This window comes from Haliaeetus leucocephalus, unplaced genomic scaffold (genome assembly GCF_000737465.1).
Source record: "Haliaeetus leucocephalus isolate CR32 unplaced genomic scaffold, Haliaeetus_leucocephalus-4.0 Scaffold158, whole genome shotgun sequence".
NCBI lineage: Eukaryota > Metazoa > Chordata > Aves > Accipitriformes > Accipitridae > Haliaeetus > Haliaeetus leucocephalus.
In genome coordinates, this window is record NW_010972594.1 from 863,783 (window position 1) to 885,731 (window position 21,949).

General features: G+C 36.7%; 1 protein-coding gene across 1 annotated transcript in view; it reads left to right on the forward strand.

Moving 5' to 3' along the window:
• The window catches only part of DTWD2 (DTW domain containing 2), a 101,158-nt gene that overhangs the window by 46,931 nt on the left and 32,278 nt on the right, over positions 1-21,949 (forward strand). The window contains exons 4-5 of the mRNA XM_010562358.1: positions 1,344-1,438; positions 18,555-18,744. Coding sequence (XP_010560660.1) covers positions 1,344-1,438; positions 18,555-18,744 — 285 coding nt within the window. The remainder of the gene's footprint in view (positions 1-1,343; positions 1,439-18,554; positions 18,745-21,949) is intronic.

Genomic DNA, 21,949 nt, shown 5'->3' on the forward strand with positions numbered 1-21,949 from the left:
GGATCAGAAAAAGCAAAATTAATAAAGGTTTTGGGCAACAGTGATAAAAGTCTTCACAGAATGAATTTAACACCATTTTGGTAGAAAGAAAATGTGAGAGGTGCAGGCAGCTGCACATTGATACTTGTGGAAGGTAACAGCTGCCCAGAGAGAACTGAGAGAGCGGATTGAGGCCTTACGTATTAACAAATACAGAATTGTTGATATATGGCTCATAAATTTAAAGACAGACCAACGCCCCCTGGGTTTTCATTAATTAATCCTGTGGTTTAGGGACTTATCTTTGGATTTTCATTGTTTGAATCATGACACATTCAGGCTGAGAATATTGTAAGAACTCATTTCTTGCTGGGTTTAGGGCTTTTGTAATCCTCACCTGCTCTCTAGTGTCTTGCCTCCTGCTAGATTCAGCTAGTAACCTTCCTTTCTTCCTCTTGTGTTAAATAAATAAATTGAAAGTTTCATTCAGTTTTTGATGTTGGCTTTCTGTCTTCATTAAAGGCAAGATAAATCTATGCTCTCTCTTCCTTGATGGGAAAACAAAATTTGACTTCCTAAATATTCAAGCTCAGTTTGCAATACTTCTTGTCTAGGCAAAAACTAGTGTGTTCCTAGCTGTGTTAAATAAAGGACAGAAACAGATTGCTTGGTTTGATAAGCAGATGGTTTGCTTCAGCCAGCAGTACTTCCCTCTTCCTCCACTTTCTGAAGCCCTGCTCCAACACAGCGCGCTCTAATGCTTTTTGAGATCTGAAGAGCCCTTGCTCCCCACCCAGGCATGACAGTTGCCTTCCTCATCTGTGGCACAGAGATATAGGCAGATGCTTGGTCAGCACAGCCTGAATGGCACAAGATGGAGTACTCGTGGCAGTGTTGGTGCCATTGTCCTGGTTACTGTGAAGTCACAGCTGAGTGGAAATGTTTGTATTTCATACTGTCTGCTCTGATATACCCAGTGCTTTTATTTTTAGCACCTGTTAGTGGAAATCAAGCCCTCCCTTCATTTTCCAGTATTAGCTCCCCAACGTATTACATTAATGCTAATGATGGTTTTTGCCCACTGTTTATTATTCTGTGAAGATTCGTTGTTTTTGATACTGATAGCCTACTTCAAATTTATGCTGATAATCATAAGTTAGGTAAGACAAATTCAATACTGTCAATCAAAACAATACAATTTGAATGCATCAAAATTGGGTATTTTTTCTTGTAGATCTTTTTTATGTTATCTGGTAGGTTTTTTTCTGTGTCTGTAGTCAAAAGAACTTGAAAGTAAATGGAAACATTAACAATTCATAGAAGCTTTCGTGATCTTATTCAAAAGTAACTTTTCTTTTTTATAGGAAAGTCGAGTGTTAAGGACGGTACCTTTGCTAGCAGCTTGTCTTCCTCCAGACAAATACAAAATTTTGGTTGGTCGACGTTTTAGTGAAGACAGGTGAGTGGGATTGCTGTGTTTTCTGGTCTTCTGTAAATTATGGAGATTTTTTTTCAGTGTCTTTATTAATAGAGAACAGAGTTCTTAATTTTTATTTCAAGGGTGTGCATTCACTTTTGATATAAGCTTCTGATTTCCAGCAAAGATAAATTATGTGTAATAGTCAGAAATACTTGATATGTCTTCCTTTAGGTTGTAGCTTTTATTGTCTCTAGTGCTCTTGGAAATTTCAGGTGGTTACTCTGCAACTCTTAACTTTTTGCAGTTCTGTTCTTACCTGATACTAGGTTTGTCCTGCTATTCTTTACTGTTCTTTTCATATTTGCTTTGTCTGACAAACCATTTGGTGTTACTGAAATAAAAGTAAGAGTTTTTACTTGAGTGTGGGAGATTGTACTTGAGAAGGGAGTCCACTGGTGAAAAACTCTCAGAGAATGAGTTTTTTCAAATCCTTTCCTCTTTCTCTTAAAATAAACTACAAGAAAGCATAGCTGTCAGAATTTTTTTTTAGTATTTTTTTTATTATTCTGAAACCTTGGACAATATTGGTGTCCTGTGTAGTGTGTTTAATCTTCATTAGATGAAGCTAAGTCTTAGAAACCAGTTCTTGGTACAAATGCCAAATTTTATATATTTTCAATAAAAGCAAATAAAAATAATGAATACTGTTGAAGGAAATTAATTCTACAATTGAGTTTAATCTTTGGAGAAAACTTTTTGTACAGTTCAGTGAACAAAACTGTTGTAAGGTGATTCAGAATGGTGCTCCCACACCTTTGTACTGCCTGTATAGTAACTAAAGCACATTAGAAATACATTGCTTTTCTATTAGTCTTCTATGATAATAACTATAATAATGACCTAAGAAATTCCAGGCTACAGGGTAATTGTACTGTCTTCCCATTAAACCTGAAAATGAAGCAACTTTTCATATTAATGTGCAGAGGGTGGAATCATATCAATACAGTCTGCTTCTAGTAAATCTCCTTAGAATTTTTTTTAGAAGTGATGATTACAGTATTAAAGCTTCTTGAAGTTTGAATCCAGGATATTTCTCTAACCTAAGGGATCCTCTTTAGGTTAAAGCCAGTTGTGGAACATCTCAGCCTCAAAATAGTTTAAATAGATTCATAATTACCTAGTTCCTATGAGAACTAATAGATTTTTTTGCCATGAAACATACTGGAGGTGGTGAAAGAAATGGAAGTTTTCTTTAGGTTAATATGAATTTTGGTGATCTGACTTACACAGATGCAGGGCTAAAAGAAATTAGGTAGTAGTCATGGCTCCACTCTTAAGTATCTGCAGTATGCCTGCTTTGTACTGTGGATGAAAGTGAGACTGCAGAAATTGGGAGTGCTCAGTCATGGAGTTCATTCTCACCTTCCCGGGAGGAGGAAGGATGAGAAGGAGAGAAAAGTTATCTTCCAGCTTTGCGGTGTGTTACTTCTACATAATTTTTTTTTCTTAGCTATATATGCATTCTGCCAATGTTTTAATCCATATTCCTTATTTGTAACTAGCACTTGGTACTTGAATAGCTAGTTAGATCATCATATCAGTCCTATTTTGGACTTCTAGCATCCTTTCAGGCCATAAACTGGGTAGATGTGTTCAGAGAGCTCACATTAATCACCTGGAATGACTTAAGTTCCTTCTCTGTTGTGGTGTGTTCTAGGAACAGGCATCTGCAGACAGAGGTAGAAACATCCGAGTGTTTACCGTGGATGGGGGAGGGCTGTACTGGTCCCTGCCCTCCTCTTAGGGTGAAAATCTCTGGTAATGGGACTTTTAAAGCTTCATAAATTGCAGTGGTTCAGCTCATGTTTTATGGCATATTAAACTAAACAGGGCTTGGTTTTTTTGGGTTTTTTTTTAAAGCCACGCTGTCTGTAAGCAATTTGGTAGCTGTTGTACAAGCAACTTAATCAGCCTTGCCCCGTGTTGGGGGAAGATTTCTGTCTTTGTTACTTTGAAGAAAAAAAATTGTCAAAGAGTTCTTGCTGATACATGTTATAAATATCATTGTTTTGAAGCACATTAAGGCTGTACCTTTGCTTTTTTTTTGAAGTTGTGTGACACTATTTACATCCTTTGCAGCTTCCACCAGAAGTGAATGGGTTGGAAGGGAACAGAAACAGTATAACTAAATCTGTGCTTGCACTGATCTTACATGTGAACAGTGCCTACAGATGGAAGGGTAATGTGGTGCACACATTCTTTTTCTGCATGTAGAAGTCCCACCATGCGGCAGATGACCTTGATGGTTGTCCATACATTTGTAAATTATCAGAGTAGAATGGTAGTGGGAGTATTTGTATTATTACAGGATCCAGCAGATCTTGGCAACAGCTCTGAAACTTAGAACACTTCAAGGTAGGTAGCCTTTGGGAGCATAAATAATTGTCATTATGGATTTGAGTGCAAATTAAGCTGTACACACCAGCTGATTTTTTTTTTTTTTTAAGTCTCCATCACAACAGCTCTAGTAGTGGCATACCAAACAGCAAACTGACAGTTGTTAATCTGTAGCTGTCAGAAGAGGTCTCCTTTCAGGTGAGAACAAACATACCATCTGCGCTGGGTAGCTCTTCTAGTTTTAAGTGCCCCTCTCTTGAAGGGGAAGACAAGTTTGTTGCCCAGGTGTATGTAATTTATTTTTCCTCATTTGTCCTAGTGCTACAAAATTACATTTTTCCTATGCTTTGTAATCAGCATCCAAAACTAATTAGGAGCACAGAAGGATTTCATTAGGAACTCCACATAGAATTGGGTGCTACAGAGTAACTAGGATGATTTGAAAGCTTAATATTTAGGCCTGTGATGTTTATGACAGTAAGACTGAAAATCAGGCTTTTTTTTTTTAAAAAAAAACCAAACAAACTTGTGTTTGGGTGGAAGAGTAAACTTTTTTTTTTTTTCTTAATTGACATTTCCTCTACCCAGGTCCACCTTCTTGGGTCACCTTTTCTTGTGGTTGAAAACTAATACACAAATCAAGTAGATTACATTTACATTGTTCTTGATTGACCTATGCTGCTGAAAAGCTAAAGAACCAACTTTTGGAAGTCTTTCTAGGAGTAAACAACTAATCAAAGCTTTTTGAAGTTGACGTGTTCAACATATTATTGACACAGTAATGGTAAAGATGAGACATGATTAATCTGATTGTTTTTAAGTGCTAATTTGTGATTTTTCTCAGTCTTCTCCATTCTTCCTGCAATCTGGCATTTTAATGCTACTGAAAATATGTAATTTTTGCATGGTGACTTGACTTATCAGATGGCATTTCTGAATTAGAAGACCAGTTCTGTTGGTTATCTGTGGTTTTTTCCCCCAAGTACTCAAATTTCTGACCTTTTTAGTATTGATTATGTTATTGTCAGATATTAGGGTTATTCTTTGATGTGCTAAAGAAGCTAATGAAGCTAAAAGCAAACAGTTTGTCATCAGTACTTACTGAACGGTGGTGGTATTGTAAAAATAGGACTTCTGTGAGTTAATATTTTCTGTTCAGCTCTTCTTATAGATTTACAGTGAACCCAGTATCATAGTAGTATGGCAGGCAGGGGTGTGGGAGTGTGGGGTTAGCATCACTGCCAGATTGGAGATAGAATTTTATGTAAAAGTGTAAAATACTTCTTTATGTGTCTGACATACCTTATTAGTACAGATGATGAGCCTGTTAAATATAGGGGCCTTTTGGACATTGGCTAGAAGGATGGCATAAGCAAGCAGAGGGCTCAAATCACTTCTACTGAAATTTTCAAAACTTTTATGCGAAGCAAGCTTCCTACTTGCACGAGGTCAGGCTGATTCCATGGTAACTGGAGTTTTCACTTCTGACTTCATGAAGTGACCATGTATCTTGTAGTAGACACTGAAAAATTGATAGTAAGGATTAGCCAGACTTACCAAAACAGTGTGGTAGGATTCTGGTTAATTTCTAAATTCACAGTAGTTTCAGTTATTTCTATTCATTTCTGTTACAAGGCTGTTGTTTTTGTGGTGCTGATGCTGCAAAACACAGGAGTATATAGAATGATTATAATCTGGACAAAATTTGTTTTACCAATAAATTTGATTAGAGAATCTTCTAACAGCCTATACCTTAGATTTTTGAACCTTCTAGAAAGGAAAATGCGAAAGCTAGTTTATGCTGAGATCAGAGTATTTGTATGCTGTATTTGTGAACCAAATGGATTTTTAACTGTAATAATTGTAATGTGTAACTTAATCACCTTCATTAGGAATGGTAGGAGAATGTTTATATGCATTTTTTTTACCATTGTATCCATTTTATTTTGTTCCTCTCTCACTGTATTGGGTTTGTGTGGTGGGGTTTTGGTAGTGGTGGAGGGGGCTTCAGGGATGGCTCCTGTGAGAAGCTGCTAGAAGCTTCCCTGGCTCCAAGTTGGACCTGCAACTGGCCAAGGCCGAGCCCTTCAGTGATGGTGGTAGTGCTTCTGGGATAATGTATTTAAGAAGGGGAACCTGCAGCAAGGGAGGAGATTGGAATGTGAGAGAAACCCCTGTGCAGACAGCAAGGTCACTGAGGAAGGAGTGGGAGGAGGTGCACTGGAGGAGGGGATGCCCCTGCAGCCCGTGGTGAGACGGCAGGCTGTCCCCCCCCAGCCCATGGAGGGGAGCGGGGGACCCACGGGAGAGACCACGCTGGAGCAGGTGGGTGACCCCAAAGATGGCTGGGACTCCATGGGAAAGCCTGCACTGGAGCAGTCTGTGCCTGAAGGACTTCAGTCTGTGGAAAGGACTCGCATTAGAGCAGTTCATGGACTTCAGCATGTGGGAAGGACTCAGGTTGGAGAAGTTCGTGAAGGACTGTCTGCCATGGGAAGGACCCCATGCCAGAGCAGAAGAGTGAGGAGTCCTCCCCAGGAGAAGGAAGGAGCAGCAGAGACAACGTGTGATGAACTGACCCCAACCCACATTCCCCATCCCCCTGTGCCAATGGGGGCCTGGAGGTAGAGAATTCGGGAGTGGAGTTGAGCTGGGAAGGAGGGAGAGATGGAGGGAAGGTGTTTTAAGATTTGGGTTTATTTCCCATTATCCTTGTTTTGATTTGATTGGTAACAAATTAAATTTATTTTGTTTTTTTTCCCTAGTTGAGTCTGGCTTTTGCCCAGGACCATCATTGATGAATGATCCTTCCCTGTCCTTGTGTCGACCCATGAGCTTTTTGTTATATTTTCTCCTCCCCATCCCACTGTGGGGGAGGAGTGAGCGAGCAGCCTTGGGGTGCTTTGCTGCTGGCTGGGCTTAAACCATGACACTCACTTAGAAACACTGCTTTTCTCATGACTGTAGTTGCTGTTTGCTTCATGTCTTTTCTTTTTTTATTAATAGGATTTTCTGTACTGACAACTTGTGCCATTCATATTGCTCCTTTTCTGCTTGTCAGCATTCAAATGTACATAACTTATGCATAATTTCCTTTCCCTTTTCCCCTGCCTTCTCTGGTATGTTCACGTTAGAAATTACAGATGTCTTTTGTCTTTTTTCCATTCTTTGCTTAAGTCTTCTAGCAGCATAAATCCAAATAGCATGTCCTAATTTTTTCCCCTCTTATAGTATTACTTCATCTGATTATTTTACAAATCCCTTACTGTTTTCATTAGCTACCGCCTATCCAAGCCCTTTGTGTTTGACTTCAGATTTCTAGGTCTGTCTAAGTTGATGGTATCTCAAATTTGCTAGCATTAGTAGGATAACTTCTGCTTCATAGTTCTTGATCAAAACTTATTTTTATTAAATCAGTATTTCTGGTTCAGTGCTGCTGCTTATCAAAAGCATGTATAATTCTTCAAACATGGCATCCCCCATGGCAGGGGGATTGGAACTAGATGATCTTTAAGGTCTCTTCCAACCCAAACCATTCTATGATTCTGTGATTTGAAGGATGTCTATTAAGATACTCTTTATAAAGAGATGATACTTCAGAAAAGGGGAAGGGGAGGGGGAAATGTGCCAGTGTCTTTTCCTAGCATCGTTCATAGGACCATATTTAACAATTGCAGTACTTTCTTTGAGCAGTAGGTTTCTTATTCACTATGGAAATATTAGGGAAAAACAACTATAGACTCATATTAATGAATAAAATGTAAGTTATGGGATTCATGTTCTTTTCAGGCTACTAATAAACTTTTTGCAGGCAATTGGTTTTGAATAATAATACTGTTTGTTCCGCTCAATGGGAATTTCTGGCATATATTGAACAGAGATAGCAACTATATCTAAAGTCTAATGTGTCAAAAATTCACATTTTTTTAGTTTGATATCATAGTTATATAAACAGCCTTGTCACTATTGCTTTTAAGTTTCATTTTATACTTTGTAACAGTTTGGGAGGGGTGGTTTTCCTTTTTTCTTTTTCTTTTTTTTTTTTTCTGGAAAGGTAATCTTATTCTCAAACCTTCCTTCTTTGCAAATATTCACTCTTCTATACTTTGATAATTCTGTGCACTATGATAAAATTATATAGTCTAATGAGTGATCACTAACAGGAAAACAGTTGCAAATATCTCTGCATCCACCACCCTCTTATTTAGGACAGTGAGGAGGCAATTACAGGTTTATTTGCAGTGCTCTCTGAAATCAAGCTACACAAATCTCCGATACATTCTGTACAGTATAGTTGCCAGCTCTGCTACAGTTCAGTAGTTCAGATCAGAAATTAATTGGGGCACTTGGGAAAATTTGTAACTTCAACTGGTTTTGAAGTAATAAAATGGAACTTAATTTCTGTTAATTTTATAAAGCTGTTTGCCATACTGTAGGTATGGCACTTTTCTAATGCTTGTTCACAAATAAAAATATTACCATATCAAATATCAACCTTACTTCTTACCAAATAATTTTAAACTACTTACAAGATATGGTTCTTTATTCAATTAACTTTCTTGTAAGTTTTTTTTATGTGCTTCAGCATCATTATGTTTGTTAAACCAAGTTTACGCCTTCTTACTCCATATCTCAATCAATGAGTAGATGCAGCCAGAGATCAGCCTGTCACAGCTTTTGTTGATTCTGTGTATAAAAGTAATTAATGCTGTCTAAGTGAACATGTGCTCATTTACATCTGAAACTGTACATTACCATATCAAATTTCAGATTCCTCAATATAATTTGGATAACATTTTCTCTGACTATTTTTTTCTTTGACTATTGAAGCCTTCAGCTTTGTGTTCAGTCCATAGCAGTTTCTCTCTGCCATTCCTTCCTCCTTACCCTTTTCCCCTGCTCCAGTGTGGGTCCTCTCCATGGGCTACAGCTCTCTTCAGGACATACCCCACAGGGAACAAGCCTGCAGCTCCCTCTCTACTGAAACCTTGCCGCACGAACCCAACACAGTGCATGATCCTTCTGCTAATGTTTCTGTTCTTAAAGATTATGTGTCATGGTAGTAGAAAAGAAAGATTTGATATTATGGGCTTTTTGTTTTCAAATGCATACTATTCCCTTGTGCAGCAAAAGAACTGTGGAAGTGGATGTAAGTGACCAGTGGCTGCGGTTCACCACCTGTGTAACAATAGTGCGGTGGTCCAGATTTGCCTTGGCAGGGTGATGGCTCTGGGCCTATCTCAGCAACAGCTTTGTGAATTAGTGCCAAATTTGCACTGAATTTTTTTCTTTTTTCACATCAAATAAAAAGTAGAAGTTATCTGGCATTAGAAATTTATCCTCTGTTTCACTTGAAAATCATTTGTTGCGAGTACTTCGTGTTAACAGTGAAATTAATTGTATTAGCCCAAGTTATAGATGAGAAACAGGTGCATTACTTTCTTGAAGCAAAACTCACAACTTTTTTAGGGAAACAGTAATGGATGTCATTTATTTTAAAGGGATGTGGCATTTCTAGATATACTAATTGCTGCTGCCATTTCAAATACATGTTTTATTTCCTAGGCTTCAGTGTCTAATTTGCTTGGCTATTTTTTCTGTATTTAGAAGTTTTGTTCTGATGTCTTTTCTCTGTACAATTCTCTGCTTTGTTTTCTTGTTATACCTTCAGCTAGAATTAAGGTACTGCATGACCTTCTGCTACTATTCTGGGACTGTAGCTTTAGAAATTCCTTCCCCCCACCCGCACCTGCTTGGGCTTATGGTATGTTTGGAGAATTTTTTGCTCTACTAGGAGTGGAAGGTTATTTTTGTCTCTGGTGGTGACACTTCAACAATTCTTCATCAGTTTCCTGGCTTCTTTCTATTTCAATTTTGTCACCCTTCTCTCCAAAACAAGCACTCTGAAGAAGTACTGGCTTTTAGAATGTATGTAGTTAACATCCTAAATTATAGCAAACAAGTTACAAATAATGCAATGCAGATATTATAGAAAACAAATGTTTAACTGAAGTTTTACAGACTTAGGGGGGGAAAAGGAATCTTGTTGTTGAAATTTAGGTTTTAAGACGTTTAGAGATGTTAATGGGTGGTTAGCTTGTGTAACGTAACAGGCATCTCAAGACTCAGTAAAAGATCTGTAAAAGCCTGTTAGAATTACTGCAGTTTCTCTGGCTGCCTTTTGGTATAAGTCCTACATGCTGCTTGAGAGAGGATTAGGCTTCTTAGTCTGGGTGTATTTGTTAAGTAGAGAAGTGTTTTAGCCTATGGTTACAGCTTCTAGGTATTGCTAAATACTGCTGTCTAGGCTTCTCTGCAGTTAATTGCTTGAAGAAGTTGGGTATAACTTAACCAAACAATTGCTGCTGCTCTTCTGTAGAAAGAATATTCATGTTCTTCATGAGAAAACTGTATATTGGTTTTCTTACTTTTTTCCCATGATGCTAGATAAGCCATAAAATGTTTTTGCTAAGTTTTACATTGTATGACCAGTAGATAGGAAGAGGTTACTGAATGCAGTGTAAAGGAAAAAAGTGTCCTTCAGTAGAATGTGGACACCTGTGTTTTAGTGCATAAGAATCTGTTGTTGTTGTGGGGTTATTTTTTGTTTAAAAATTTTTGGGGGGATGGGGGGCAGGGTTGGCAAGAGGTTTGCAGTAAACTCTTTTTGTCGAGGAAGTAATTAAATATTTGAGGGAATTGGTATTGAGGTCCACTAACAAAGCAAAAACTTGCCACAATAATAGCTCTGCTTTTCATTTCTTCACAGGTACCTTTGGCTGCCATTGCATTCATTTTTAAAACTAATCCGCCCGTTACCAAATATGACTGTTGGCATATTAGTTAGAAGAGTCAGGTTTTTAAATGTTGAGATTGGTTGAAAACCATTTTTCTAGAAAAACCTGTTAGTAGTCTTAACAGTACAGACAGGAAGTAATTTTCCTTTCATTACTAGCTTATATTCTATTTTTGTTTTAATTTAAGCACAGTACATGGGAAAGGAGAAGTAAATTGAAATTGGAATAATAGAAGAACAATAAAAACAACCCATTATTACCCATTATTCCTTTGTATTCTATTTTATTGAATGTTGCAGGCCAGCTTCACTTGTGACAGTAATAAGAAACTTGGTATCACATACTAGGGTCCGGGTACAGACAAACACACCTCTGCTTTATTTACATGTTTATTCTGTAAAAGCTAATGTTATTTGGAGGCATTGGTAATGATAATTTTTCACTGGGGAACTTACCAGAGTTTTTGCTAACGAAGTATTTTATATACAGGTTTTCATAGGTTAAAAAGGGTTAATAAGCTGTATTTATGACCTTTTTCACTAGTAAATGGTAAAATATTTAGTTGTAAAATTACAGGTTTCCAGACCTTAAAAATATTTCTCATTATTTGATTTTTCCACCAAAAATAATTTGTTTATACAATTGATCTGTTTAAAAGGGAAAAAAATAATCCAGATTGTATTAAAGACTAAATGTCATTTATCTACAAAAAAGTAGAGTATCTAATATGAAAACATTGGTTTTTCTCTTTCTGGTATCTCTTATGCTTCAGTCCTGGTCCTAAGGGAGTATTTCTGAGTGTGGAAATGATAGAGGGTTGTTGCCTTTGTTTTTATTCATTTTATTACCTTATGGGAATTACGGGGATCAGTATTACTACAAGCTTTCAAGTGCGGGAGTATTGAGAGAGGCAAAGGCACCTGCTTACGATCAAGGTGAAATAATAAAAATTATGAGAAAAACTGAGAAGTTGCCATTACCTTGATGGTTTTCCACAGGTAATAAATTGGCATCTGTTCTATAATATTAGTACTGTTTGCTACTAAATGGCAATGTTGGATTTTTAAAATTTGAACACTTGTCTTTCACACTGGCAAAGTTTAATAGATCCACATTGAATGAAAAACACTTAGAGAGTTTGAGAGAAACTGAGTATGGATGTGTAATAAAAATGTTTATGATACAAAAACTGGATTGTAATGAGATAAGATAGTGTTTAAATTACACGTCTCAAGAGAATGCATCCCAGAGATAATGAAATGCTACTTGTCTTAAGTATGATCATGGGAACGTATAAATCTGCTATGACAAAGTGGTTGGATACAATTCAGGCACGAATGAAAGATCTGAATAGTTCTGCTTAGTGGAGATTGTTGTCAGACTAAATGGATTATATAGGGCTGCAGTGCCTGATGCATACCAAAACCAAGACTGAACAGTAGTTTGTATGAGAAGCAAGTATTGCAAGTATTTCTCTTACAGAGTTTAAAACCATAGTTGCATCTTAAAACATATCTTTTAAACTGCATCATCTTTTTGAGCTTTACATCAGCTGTCAGTCATGGAAAGATGGGTAACACATCAATATAAAATTTCTTATCTATTTATAGAAAGAGTAGGTGATTATCTTCAGATTGATCTTATTTTTTATTATTGCAATAAAGTATTAACCTGGATTGAAGTGGAATACTGCAACTGTAGGTGATACAAATGATTTTTCTTGGGAATCCAACATTTTCTGAAGTCCACAAACTGCTAATTAAAACTCTAAGCTAGTTATATATATAAATGCAGCAGGTACAGCACCAGGAATGAACGTTCATAGGAAAATCATGTGTTATTAAGTACCTGTGTGAGAACACTGGAAACATCATCATGTCCATATAGAGGATATTCCTTCATCATAGTTCCGTTACTTGAAATCATTACGTTTAAGAATAAGATCAGCTGAAGACCAGCATTGGCATTTGATGTTCATTACATGTATATAGCAGCATAGTTGGAGAAGTAGAGATAGAAAGATCATCAAGATGCCACTGTTACTCCCCTATGAAAGTGAGATCAGCTGCATGTAGGCATGGTATTAATAGCATGTACAGGAGAGTCTGCAGAATTCTCAGTGGGTCTGTTTTAACATGTGAACTTAACTTATTACTGTTCTGCCTTGCAGGCTTCAGAGAAAGTAACTCCTTTTTTTACCTGAGTGTATTTTTCAAGCAAGCACTTTTTCTATTAACGTCCAATACATATGAATTTAAAGTCCCTTTAGTTCCCACCAAATGTCACTTCTATCACTTAAATAATATTTTTATAATTATATTACTTAATACTCACTTTACAGTACTTCACAAACCTAAATTGTGCCTTACAGGCAACGAAGCCATGTTCATTGTCAGGCCCTTTCAGGTAACATCACCTAAAAACTGTTATAAACTGTTACAGCTGTAATATTTCCAAAAGGAAAAATTAAGCTGTATTCTTCCTCCCCCACCCCAGTGACAGTTAAGAAGTCAGTGAAACGATTGCCTTGGCTAGGGTAGAATGTTACAGAGCTGCACATCCTTTTTCCGTGTTACATATGTATGAGTGAATTGCGTATACTCCTAACTTCATCAGAGATTCACTATAATATACTCTTTTGAGATTTTTACTTAAGGATTGAGATTCATGGCTTCGAAGTCTTAATCATAACAAATCTAAAGGAAGCTTTTGATAACTGGTGTTCATAGTGCGTGAATATGTGTGATGTAAAATAAATGAAGGATTTGCATAGTTGATTGTCTTCACAGATATTAAATTAACATAGAGCAATTTTGTATTTGAAATTCTTTACCTGGTCCACTTCTTTAATGAGAAAAGTTGTTTGTGAAGTAGCATGCAAAACAAAGTAATATTAAAGCCTGCCAAGTCTGATAATACACTAAAGTACAGTACCTAAATTAACAAGTTCTCATTGTCACTCAGTTAGTAGTTTATATCATTCTTTTGCAGTGTCTTTGAGAAAGGCCAAGGAGGAACAGATTGTTTAAGAGATTTTTTTCATGTGTAGCAACATAACGTTTCTTTTTTGTCCTGACTGACACAGACTTGTGAATTCCTTAAAAGTCAACCTCTGATCTGTAGGAAGAAAAGTACTTGTTTAGAAATTGAGCTTCTCAGTCTCCTCTTGAAATTTGGTGGCTTCAAAGAGTCTTCCATCAGCATGTCTGTTCTGACTGAAATGGAAGGTAAAATTAAAGTCTCCTTTAATTCTCTGAAGTTAGTTATGCTTCACATTAAGAAAGTTTTCTACAAATGCATGATCTAAAGACCTAGGACTATGACGTGGAATAAAATGTAACTCAACATAGTCTCCAACACTGACCAGCAACCACACTGCTCTTCACTCTCTTCTTTCCCTCACAGTTTAGCCTCTTGGGCTTACTGCTGTGCTCCTTTACCATGCCCAGCCTCGACATTTTCTTTGACATGTCTGCTGGTATCGGGCCACAGTCATGTTCAAGCATTTGCAGGCAAGGTTGAAGTTTCAAATCTGGCAGGAAATGTTGATTTTCTGAACACTGGTGAGAAGAGATACAATTAAAGGAGGAACTTCTTTCACCAAATTGATCCTGATTCCAGGTCGTCATAAACTAGTGGGCAAACTCATTTCTGGAGACATTTCGTAAACAAAGCTTTGTTGTGAGGCACGCAGTCTAGCTGTCTTGTCTACAGCAACTGCTGCCTCCAGCACAAACATCCCCCCTCATTTTGCATCTGCACTGCCAAAGCTATGTGTCTTGATGACAGGCATGTTATATTTTGCCATATTTGAAGTCACAAATGCTGTTAAACTGTGTACTACTGTACGTCACAAGATAGCAAGAAAAACAAGACGACCATGTTTCTGACTGTGGGCAGCTGCTGTGCGAAATTCTTCCATCATCATAATCAACTGTTTCTTCAGTAACTTGGAGTAGCTTATTCTGGTGTGGCTGCTCATGCTTGTGCTCCTAGCTTGTGCTTGTCCTTGTGCTTATCCTAACTCGGCCTTCTGCTCCTAACTTACCTTTGTGTTTCTGTTGGGTTTAATTTACCCACAGATACAAGTCTAGCTGGGCTACAGAATTGTGTTCCTGAATTTAAATAAAAGCAGCTTGAATTTAAAAGAAACAAACAAACAAAACACACTCCAGAAGATAAAGAGCTCACAGAAGAGTGTCTACAAGCATGCTGAGACTTACCCAATTCCTCTCTCAGCTTTTAGCAATTTGAAGGACTTGGGATCAGAGATGTGTCTTGCTAAGAAGTTGCTTATCTACCTCCCAGTGCAGTGATCTAGTGTATGGCCTGAAATTTCTGTCTAGTCATTCTAAACAAGGCAGTCTGGACTGCCAGCTGACCTGGTACTGAGTTTTTGACTCCACCCTTGTTTTGCAGGGGAAATTTAGGCAGGGATAAAAAGCAAAAATACATTTTCCTGGGTAGCATAGGACCGAGCAAGGAGCTTCTGCTGTGGCTCTGAGAAGAGTTTCAAAACTGGTGTATATCCTTTAATATTTCATGAGTTGTCATGAATACAAATATCAGTCTTAATGCAATTGTCTCCTGTATTTTTAATAAGCCATACTATTTGTCTCAAATCACTCTTGTACTTAACAATGGAATAAATTATTGGTATTTAAAAAAATTAACATTATTTGAATGTATTTTTATAGTAGGATTATATGCACTTACTCTTAGAAGTAAAGCTTTGTGAAGATGAAATCTAATTCCTACTCCTTTTACTTACATGCTGTAGTAAGCTTAAGCATACAAGTGAAAGCTGATACAGAAAAAAAAGGTTGTACCATAGGATGTGGATCAGGTTTTCAAAAGAGCTGAGCAGGCAACAGCTCTATTTCAGCATTATGGTGAAATGGCTTATTTTTCACAATAGTTTCCTGTAAATTTCCTTCAAAAACATTTGACTCTTGTAGTGGAAATCCTGACCTATAGCAGTATTTCAGAAGTAGTGTGTGATTAAATACACTGTATTACAGTGTTTACCCAAAGCAAGCTCATCAGAAGCATATTCTTGCTAAGTGGCTGTGAAAAGTGATAATGTTGATATATACTTGCCTTTTGAATGCCATATCAATTTGCTCAGTTAACAGATTCATTTTTATTTACCAGATGCAAATTCAGTCTTTTAGTGAACTTTGAATTTCTTTCACAGATCTAATTAAATGCAGCTGAAGGATGTACATAAAAACTGTTTTGGGGGACAAATTCTTAATGGTCGTAGTATGTGAATAGAAAAAGTCTAACCACTATGTGTCAGCAGCAAACTAACAGGAAGCAAAGCCTTAAACCCCAGCAAATACAAAACCTGTAGTGGAATTAACAGGAGGGACCTACATAGAAATACATACAAAATTTTTTTCTAATTTGTTTTATACAAACTATATCCCTTTCTAAGCAAATCATTAGGTGTTTGTGTTTAGCTCATTCTTCCTGTGCTGTTCTAAGGAAGGGAGAACAAGCACGTTTTATTGAATGGAAGACACATGGTTTAATAAAGCTACTAATGTGGACTGTGACTGTCAGTGTGAACCATAACCTAGAAAGTGTTGCACAGGATATATTTTGGAGAACCCGTTCCTGTGAAAGAGTACTAAGTAGCTCTCTGCATGTGACAGTGTCACTCTAGGATTAAGTCTGTCGATAGTAAATTCTTTGAAGATAGCAGCAACTCCTACCAGTTTGTAAAGTGTTATGAGTTCTTATGGCAGTGTATGCATAATCAGCCCTCAAATCCTAGGTTAATTTGTGGGACAAATATACAAAATTTGTTTGAAACACCCCCTGCCTTTGCTTTTGCATATAAACTGTTGTAAACTAAAATGACTGGAATTCTTGGATAAGTATGCATTGAAAACCAATTTTTTTTCAACTGAATCGTATTTCAAAGACTAATACTTCAGTTGTAAAGTTCATAATATGAACTTGTTGTTCTTCATAATCATTATGATTTTGGATTAGTTTTAAGAATTCATTATTTTATTTTTTTTTTTAACCATCTAAGAGATGCCAATGATTTGAAAGCTCTGCTATCCCAGAATTAGGATACTTTGCTTTTGATTTTATGTAGCATGATTTTTGGTTAAACTGAAGTGATACCAAATTACTGTAATGTAAGTAAGGTTTATAAAGATAGTGGACAGAGAAATTTCCATGTACTTCTATTTGCCACAGACTTATCTTACAGATTTCCTGTCTCTCTTTACACTTCTTTTACTGTTCATTTTGGAAGGAAAGATCATTAATCTTCTTCTAGTAAATAATGTTGAGAGTAATGGACCACATAGTGTTGCATCAGTCTGGACTGTTTGCTTGGGAGGAGTGAGAATGGTCAAATACTGAAATACTAGCTCTGGGCTTACTGGTACACTGAATTCAGTTCCTCTTTCATTTTAGATATTTCCCATATGGTCCTATACAAGTCTTAAGCACAGGGTTTCAATGTCTTAGGCACTGCAATTCTGCCTGAATCTGACACTGATAAAATTGTGTTTTCACATATATCCCCACAGAGTGATAATGGAGTGCATGGAGTGCACAGATTTGAAGTACACCTAGCATATATCAACTCAAACCCCATTGTTAACCATTTCTTTCTTCCCTAACTTTTTTTTTTCTTTCTTTCTTTCTTTTTTTTTTTTTTTCCCTTTTAAGGAAGATTCTTGCTTGATTTTTGGAGGAGTGGTACAGTTGCCCAGCCCAAAAACCTGTGGGGTCACAGTGGCATTAGGAATTTCTCTGTGTGAAGTTACATACCTACATCCTGCCTGCGTCTGTGCTGATGGTCTTGCACCTAGTGGGTTTTGATAGGTAACATGGAGAGTCCACTCTGTGTGCTGGCTATTGTTAACCTCATTCTGATACACCTTATTTTCTCTGATAAGCTGTACTGGCTTCCCTTTCCACTTCAGAGCACAAATAGTCACACGCTATTTCAACTACATACTGCTCTTCTCCTCCTACCACATCAGTTACTCTTTATAACCTCTGAGGTACTATGCAGAATTAATTTCTTATTCTTTGTCACATGCTTCAGACAGTCAGCCCTTGCTTTGTATTTCTTCCTGCTTTCTGTTTGAGGTGATTCTGAAAACTACATGATAATACTGCTGGAATTGATTCAAGACAAGAAATGCAGTCTTTGTTACAAGGTTAGCTTTTTCTCAGATTCTCTCTTACCAGCCTACTTGACTAGGTGGGTTTTGAGGCTTCCAATACTACGTAAATGACAACGCCTTTCATAAATTTTTATAAACTAATTTACAGTGGTGTCCTGCAAAAAGTTCAGGAATTTCCGTGTATGTTAAGTGAACACTTAATAGTTATTCATCTAGTGCCATTACCAAATGTAGAAGCCAACAGGAAGGAAGAAGAGAACGTACAAGTTTGGGGACTGTAACTGTAGAAGTAGTAATTAAAAAAAAAAAAAAAAGATAAATTGAGATGGTAAAATTTTCAAAAATGTCCTGTAGATGTGGACCATGAATTGCTGATGTTCTTTATATATACAAGATTCAAAATGGGATGATTGTAGTATTTCTGTGCCAAGTGCTTGAATGAATTTTGCTAGAATACATATGTTGAGCTTTGGTAAACAATTCAAAACATCTTTGGTTCAAATAGATGTTAGAGACTTAATGATTAAAACACCTGAAAATATTCCTGATATATTGCTTTATCCAGCTTTCATTGATTACTTTTGTGTGTGGTTTTTTTCTCCTCCCCCCCGCCTTAGTACCTGAGGGAGAATCAACAACTTATGAGCTGTTGGAAGGAGAAAGTAGTAGCTGAGTGATGGACTATTTTTGAAACTTAAGTAAAATTTGGAGAAGAGTGGGAGTTAGTAACTTGGAACATCTGGAAGTATGTAATGAAAACTTATAACAATTATTGTCATTTTGTGTGTCTGTGCATTGAAGGTATCCTGAATTAGCAACTGTGTGCAGAAATCCCAATGCTCTAATTTTGTATCCTGGAGCTGAAGCAACCAATTTGGAAGAAGTTGCTGTGATGTATTCTAGTCCATCTGTTATGATCATCATCGATGGAACATGGAGTCAGGCTAAAGATATATTTTACAAAAATTCTCTCTTCCGGCTTCCCAAGCAGGTGAGTTATAATATGTAGAATAAAAATTTGTAAGTGTTTTGAATAGATGCTTGCCTTCTGACCAGTCAGAACGGAGTATTTTTGTGAGGGTGAAAATCATGGAAATCTTTTTTCCTTCTCAGCTGTAAACAGCTGACAAGATAAGGAAAACTCGAACAATTAAATAAAACAACCTATAAGACTGTGAGAAAGATGGCTGTAAATATTGGGGGGTTTCTGCTCGGTCACTTGATATTTGTCTTTGTTTGTTTTGAGTTAATGCATCTAACTTAATAGTGGATCATTGTTTTGCAAAATTGAAAACTGCTTTGTGTAGAAAATTTTTGCCTGTTGCCTAAGATGTTATACCATATCCAATGAAATAAGCATTTTTCCCCCCCCTGCATAAGTATGTTGCATTACAGTAATAGGAAAGCTGAAAGTAGAATTTTGTAGCCTCTTACAAAAGTGTCACACTCTTTCCTGCATATTTGGTCTTCACCATATTAAAAACTTTCTGACTTTTGGCAAATGTTTCTTAGAATTTAAGCAGAACAAATACTGGCCTCATGTGGTTTGGGGATTTTGTTGGGTTTTTTGGTTGTTTTTTTCTTCTTTTTTTTCCTTGGGAACATCAACATCCACCCACCTGAACTGCCAATAAGACTTAAGCTGTGGTTATACAATTATTACAGCTGTCCCTACCCTAATGAAAATACCCTAGATAGTAATAGAATGTTAATAACATTAATGGACATAGGTTCCCGTTGCTGCATTGTGAATGGTATGACACCACTTTTCAAGGAATTTTTTAGTGGATAATTCAGTGTGGCTTTGGCACAGGAGTCCTGAGTATAAGTTTTGAAGGTAAAACTTAATCTAATGTGACTCAGTTCCTGTTATTGAGTAAGTTTTTTCTCCTCTTATTAGATTGAACTTATTTATATTTATGTCATGTAAACACACCAGGAGGTGTTTCTTTATGTACTACAATTGTGTGTCTGAGGTAAATGCTCAAATTACAGATTTTCTAGGAAAGGCTTTAATTTGGCACACTGCAGTTTTGTACCTGCATTGTGCATCATTCATAACCAACTTCTTCTAAATCCAGAAGCTGGAAAAGGTTACTGGTTGGATTTTTTATAAGTCTTTGAAAGGAAATGTAACATTTTGGTTTTGTAGTTTTGTCATATGCTTGTCAATGGAGCATGGAAAAACTGGTCAAACCATTACATTACTTCTGTGGCTGGAACTTGTGTGCAATACCATAAGTTTGAATTTGTTTGAAAGTCAAATAGCTGTCTAAAGTTTAGCGCTGCCATTGCTTTAGGTTTTATTTTGTGTTGGTTCTTACAGTGAGATCTTGATTTTGCTCCTGACTAGTTCCCCCAGGGTCACACTGGTAGGGAGCTAGGGTGTGGTAAAGCACACAGCTCCTGGAGGGGTGAAGGGCCTCTGGCCCTTTTGAAAGCAAAGATGTGCACCTCCTCAAACTGTCAAATGCAATGAACACAGCTCTTCTGTAAGTAGCTGTCTTAACTACAATCTTCATTCCAGTTTATAACTAGTTTGCAGTTCCTCATTTATTGTGGTTTTTTGAAACTTCTGGGGACTGCAGACTTTCGGTGTGAATTCACAAATGTGTAAGTATTCTGAAATATTTGTTTCCATCAGCTAGGTTGATTTGGCTGTCCAAAATCACATATAGGAGCAGTTTTGCTACAGATCAAAACGGGGCAGAATCACTCAGGTTCTTGTAGATGGCATGATGCCTGTAAGATATTTCTACCCATATATTGTTATAATAGTGTGTCTTAGAGGGAAGTTTTTCAACATTTATAAAAAATAGTGCCCACTGGGTGGTATAAACAAGGATTTTGTTTCATTTTCTAAAGTATTTCCATAAGACTAGTATTATTTGTCCAGGTGTAATTTGTTGACAAAGCTGCCATTTTCATTCAGGGACATTACTGCAAGTATATTGTAGAAAAAGTATTAATACCAACAGTTTTACTAACAGAAAAAATTCTCTTCATCCTTCGATTAACTTTTGATCAGTGAGAAGATGACTACCTCTTCAGGAGGGGAGAGGAGGTGGCAATTTGCAAACTTAAAAACCAAAGCCTTATGACTATGATGTTAGAACAGTTTAAATGGAATACTGTTAGTCAACATGCTGCTAATTCAAGAAAAGAGCTACTGTAGGTCTTACAAGTAATTTACTTTAAGGGATGAATTCTATTTTATATCAAATCTGGGAGTTGCTTTTAGGCTCTTACTATAGTATAGAAATTAGGTTATATTGGTGTAATTGAAACAGAAGAGTAGATTCTAGGTTTTAGTCAAATTATTTTGGCCTTCAGAGGAAGATGGTAAAACAGATGGAATTTACATCTAGGAACTTACGGGATTCATTTCATGTGTTTCAATTTAACTGCAACTTTACGAACAGATTTTATGGAATTTATTTTACTGCAATCCATTTCAAATTCTGCAGTACATTTGTCATATGCTGAGGCACCTAACCATGGATACATGACTTGCCTTTAAGTGAGAAAGTGTTTCCATTCATAATCTCTTTAGTTGGGCCCTACCAAATTTGCCAGCAAAAGTAAAAAATCACAGATTCTGTAAACTGGCTATTCTCAATTGCAGAGAGTATTCCCCAGTTAGAAAAAGCAGAAGAAAACACTTTTTCCTAATCTATTCACTTGCGGGGAGGGGCAGAGAGAGAAAAAAAATTGGTTGTCATTCTTGTCTGTTCCTTTTAAAACTTGCAAAGATAGTTTTAGCTTTGTTAGCCAAAGCCACTAATTATTTAATTATTCCTGTTCTTTTGCAGCTTTCTTTTTTTTTTTTTTTTTTTTTTAATTTTGGTGTGGGGGGTTGTGGTTTTTTTTTTTTTTTGGCCTGAGAGAAACAGATTAATATCTTCAAAGATAAGATCCAATGGTTGCAGATAAACTCTAGCCCACTATTCTGCAACAGCCCTTTTCTATTAATTTGTACTGTGATTAGTGTCCTTTCTTGAAAATTAACTTGGGGAGTAGTAGCTTTGGTGTTCTAGATGGCCTTCCTTTTCGCTTCTCTTTTCTTATGTACTTGCTGCTGACAGAATTTCCTCTCAATGGATACATGTAAGACAGGTTATCTCTGCAAAACCTGGAAGAAACAGAAGTGTATTGCATGTTTTTTTGAAAGGTATTTTTTTTTGTCCAATCATTTA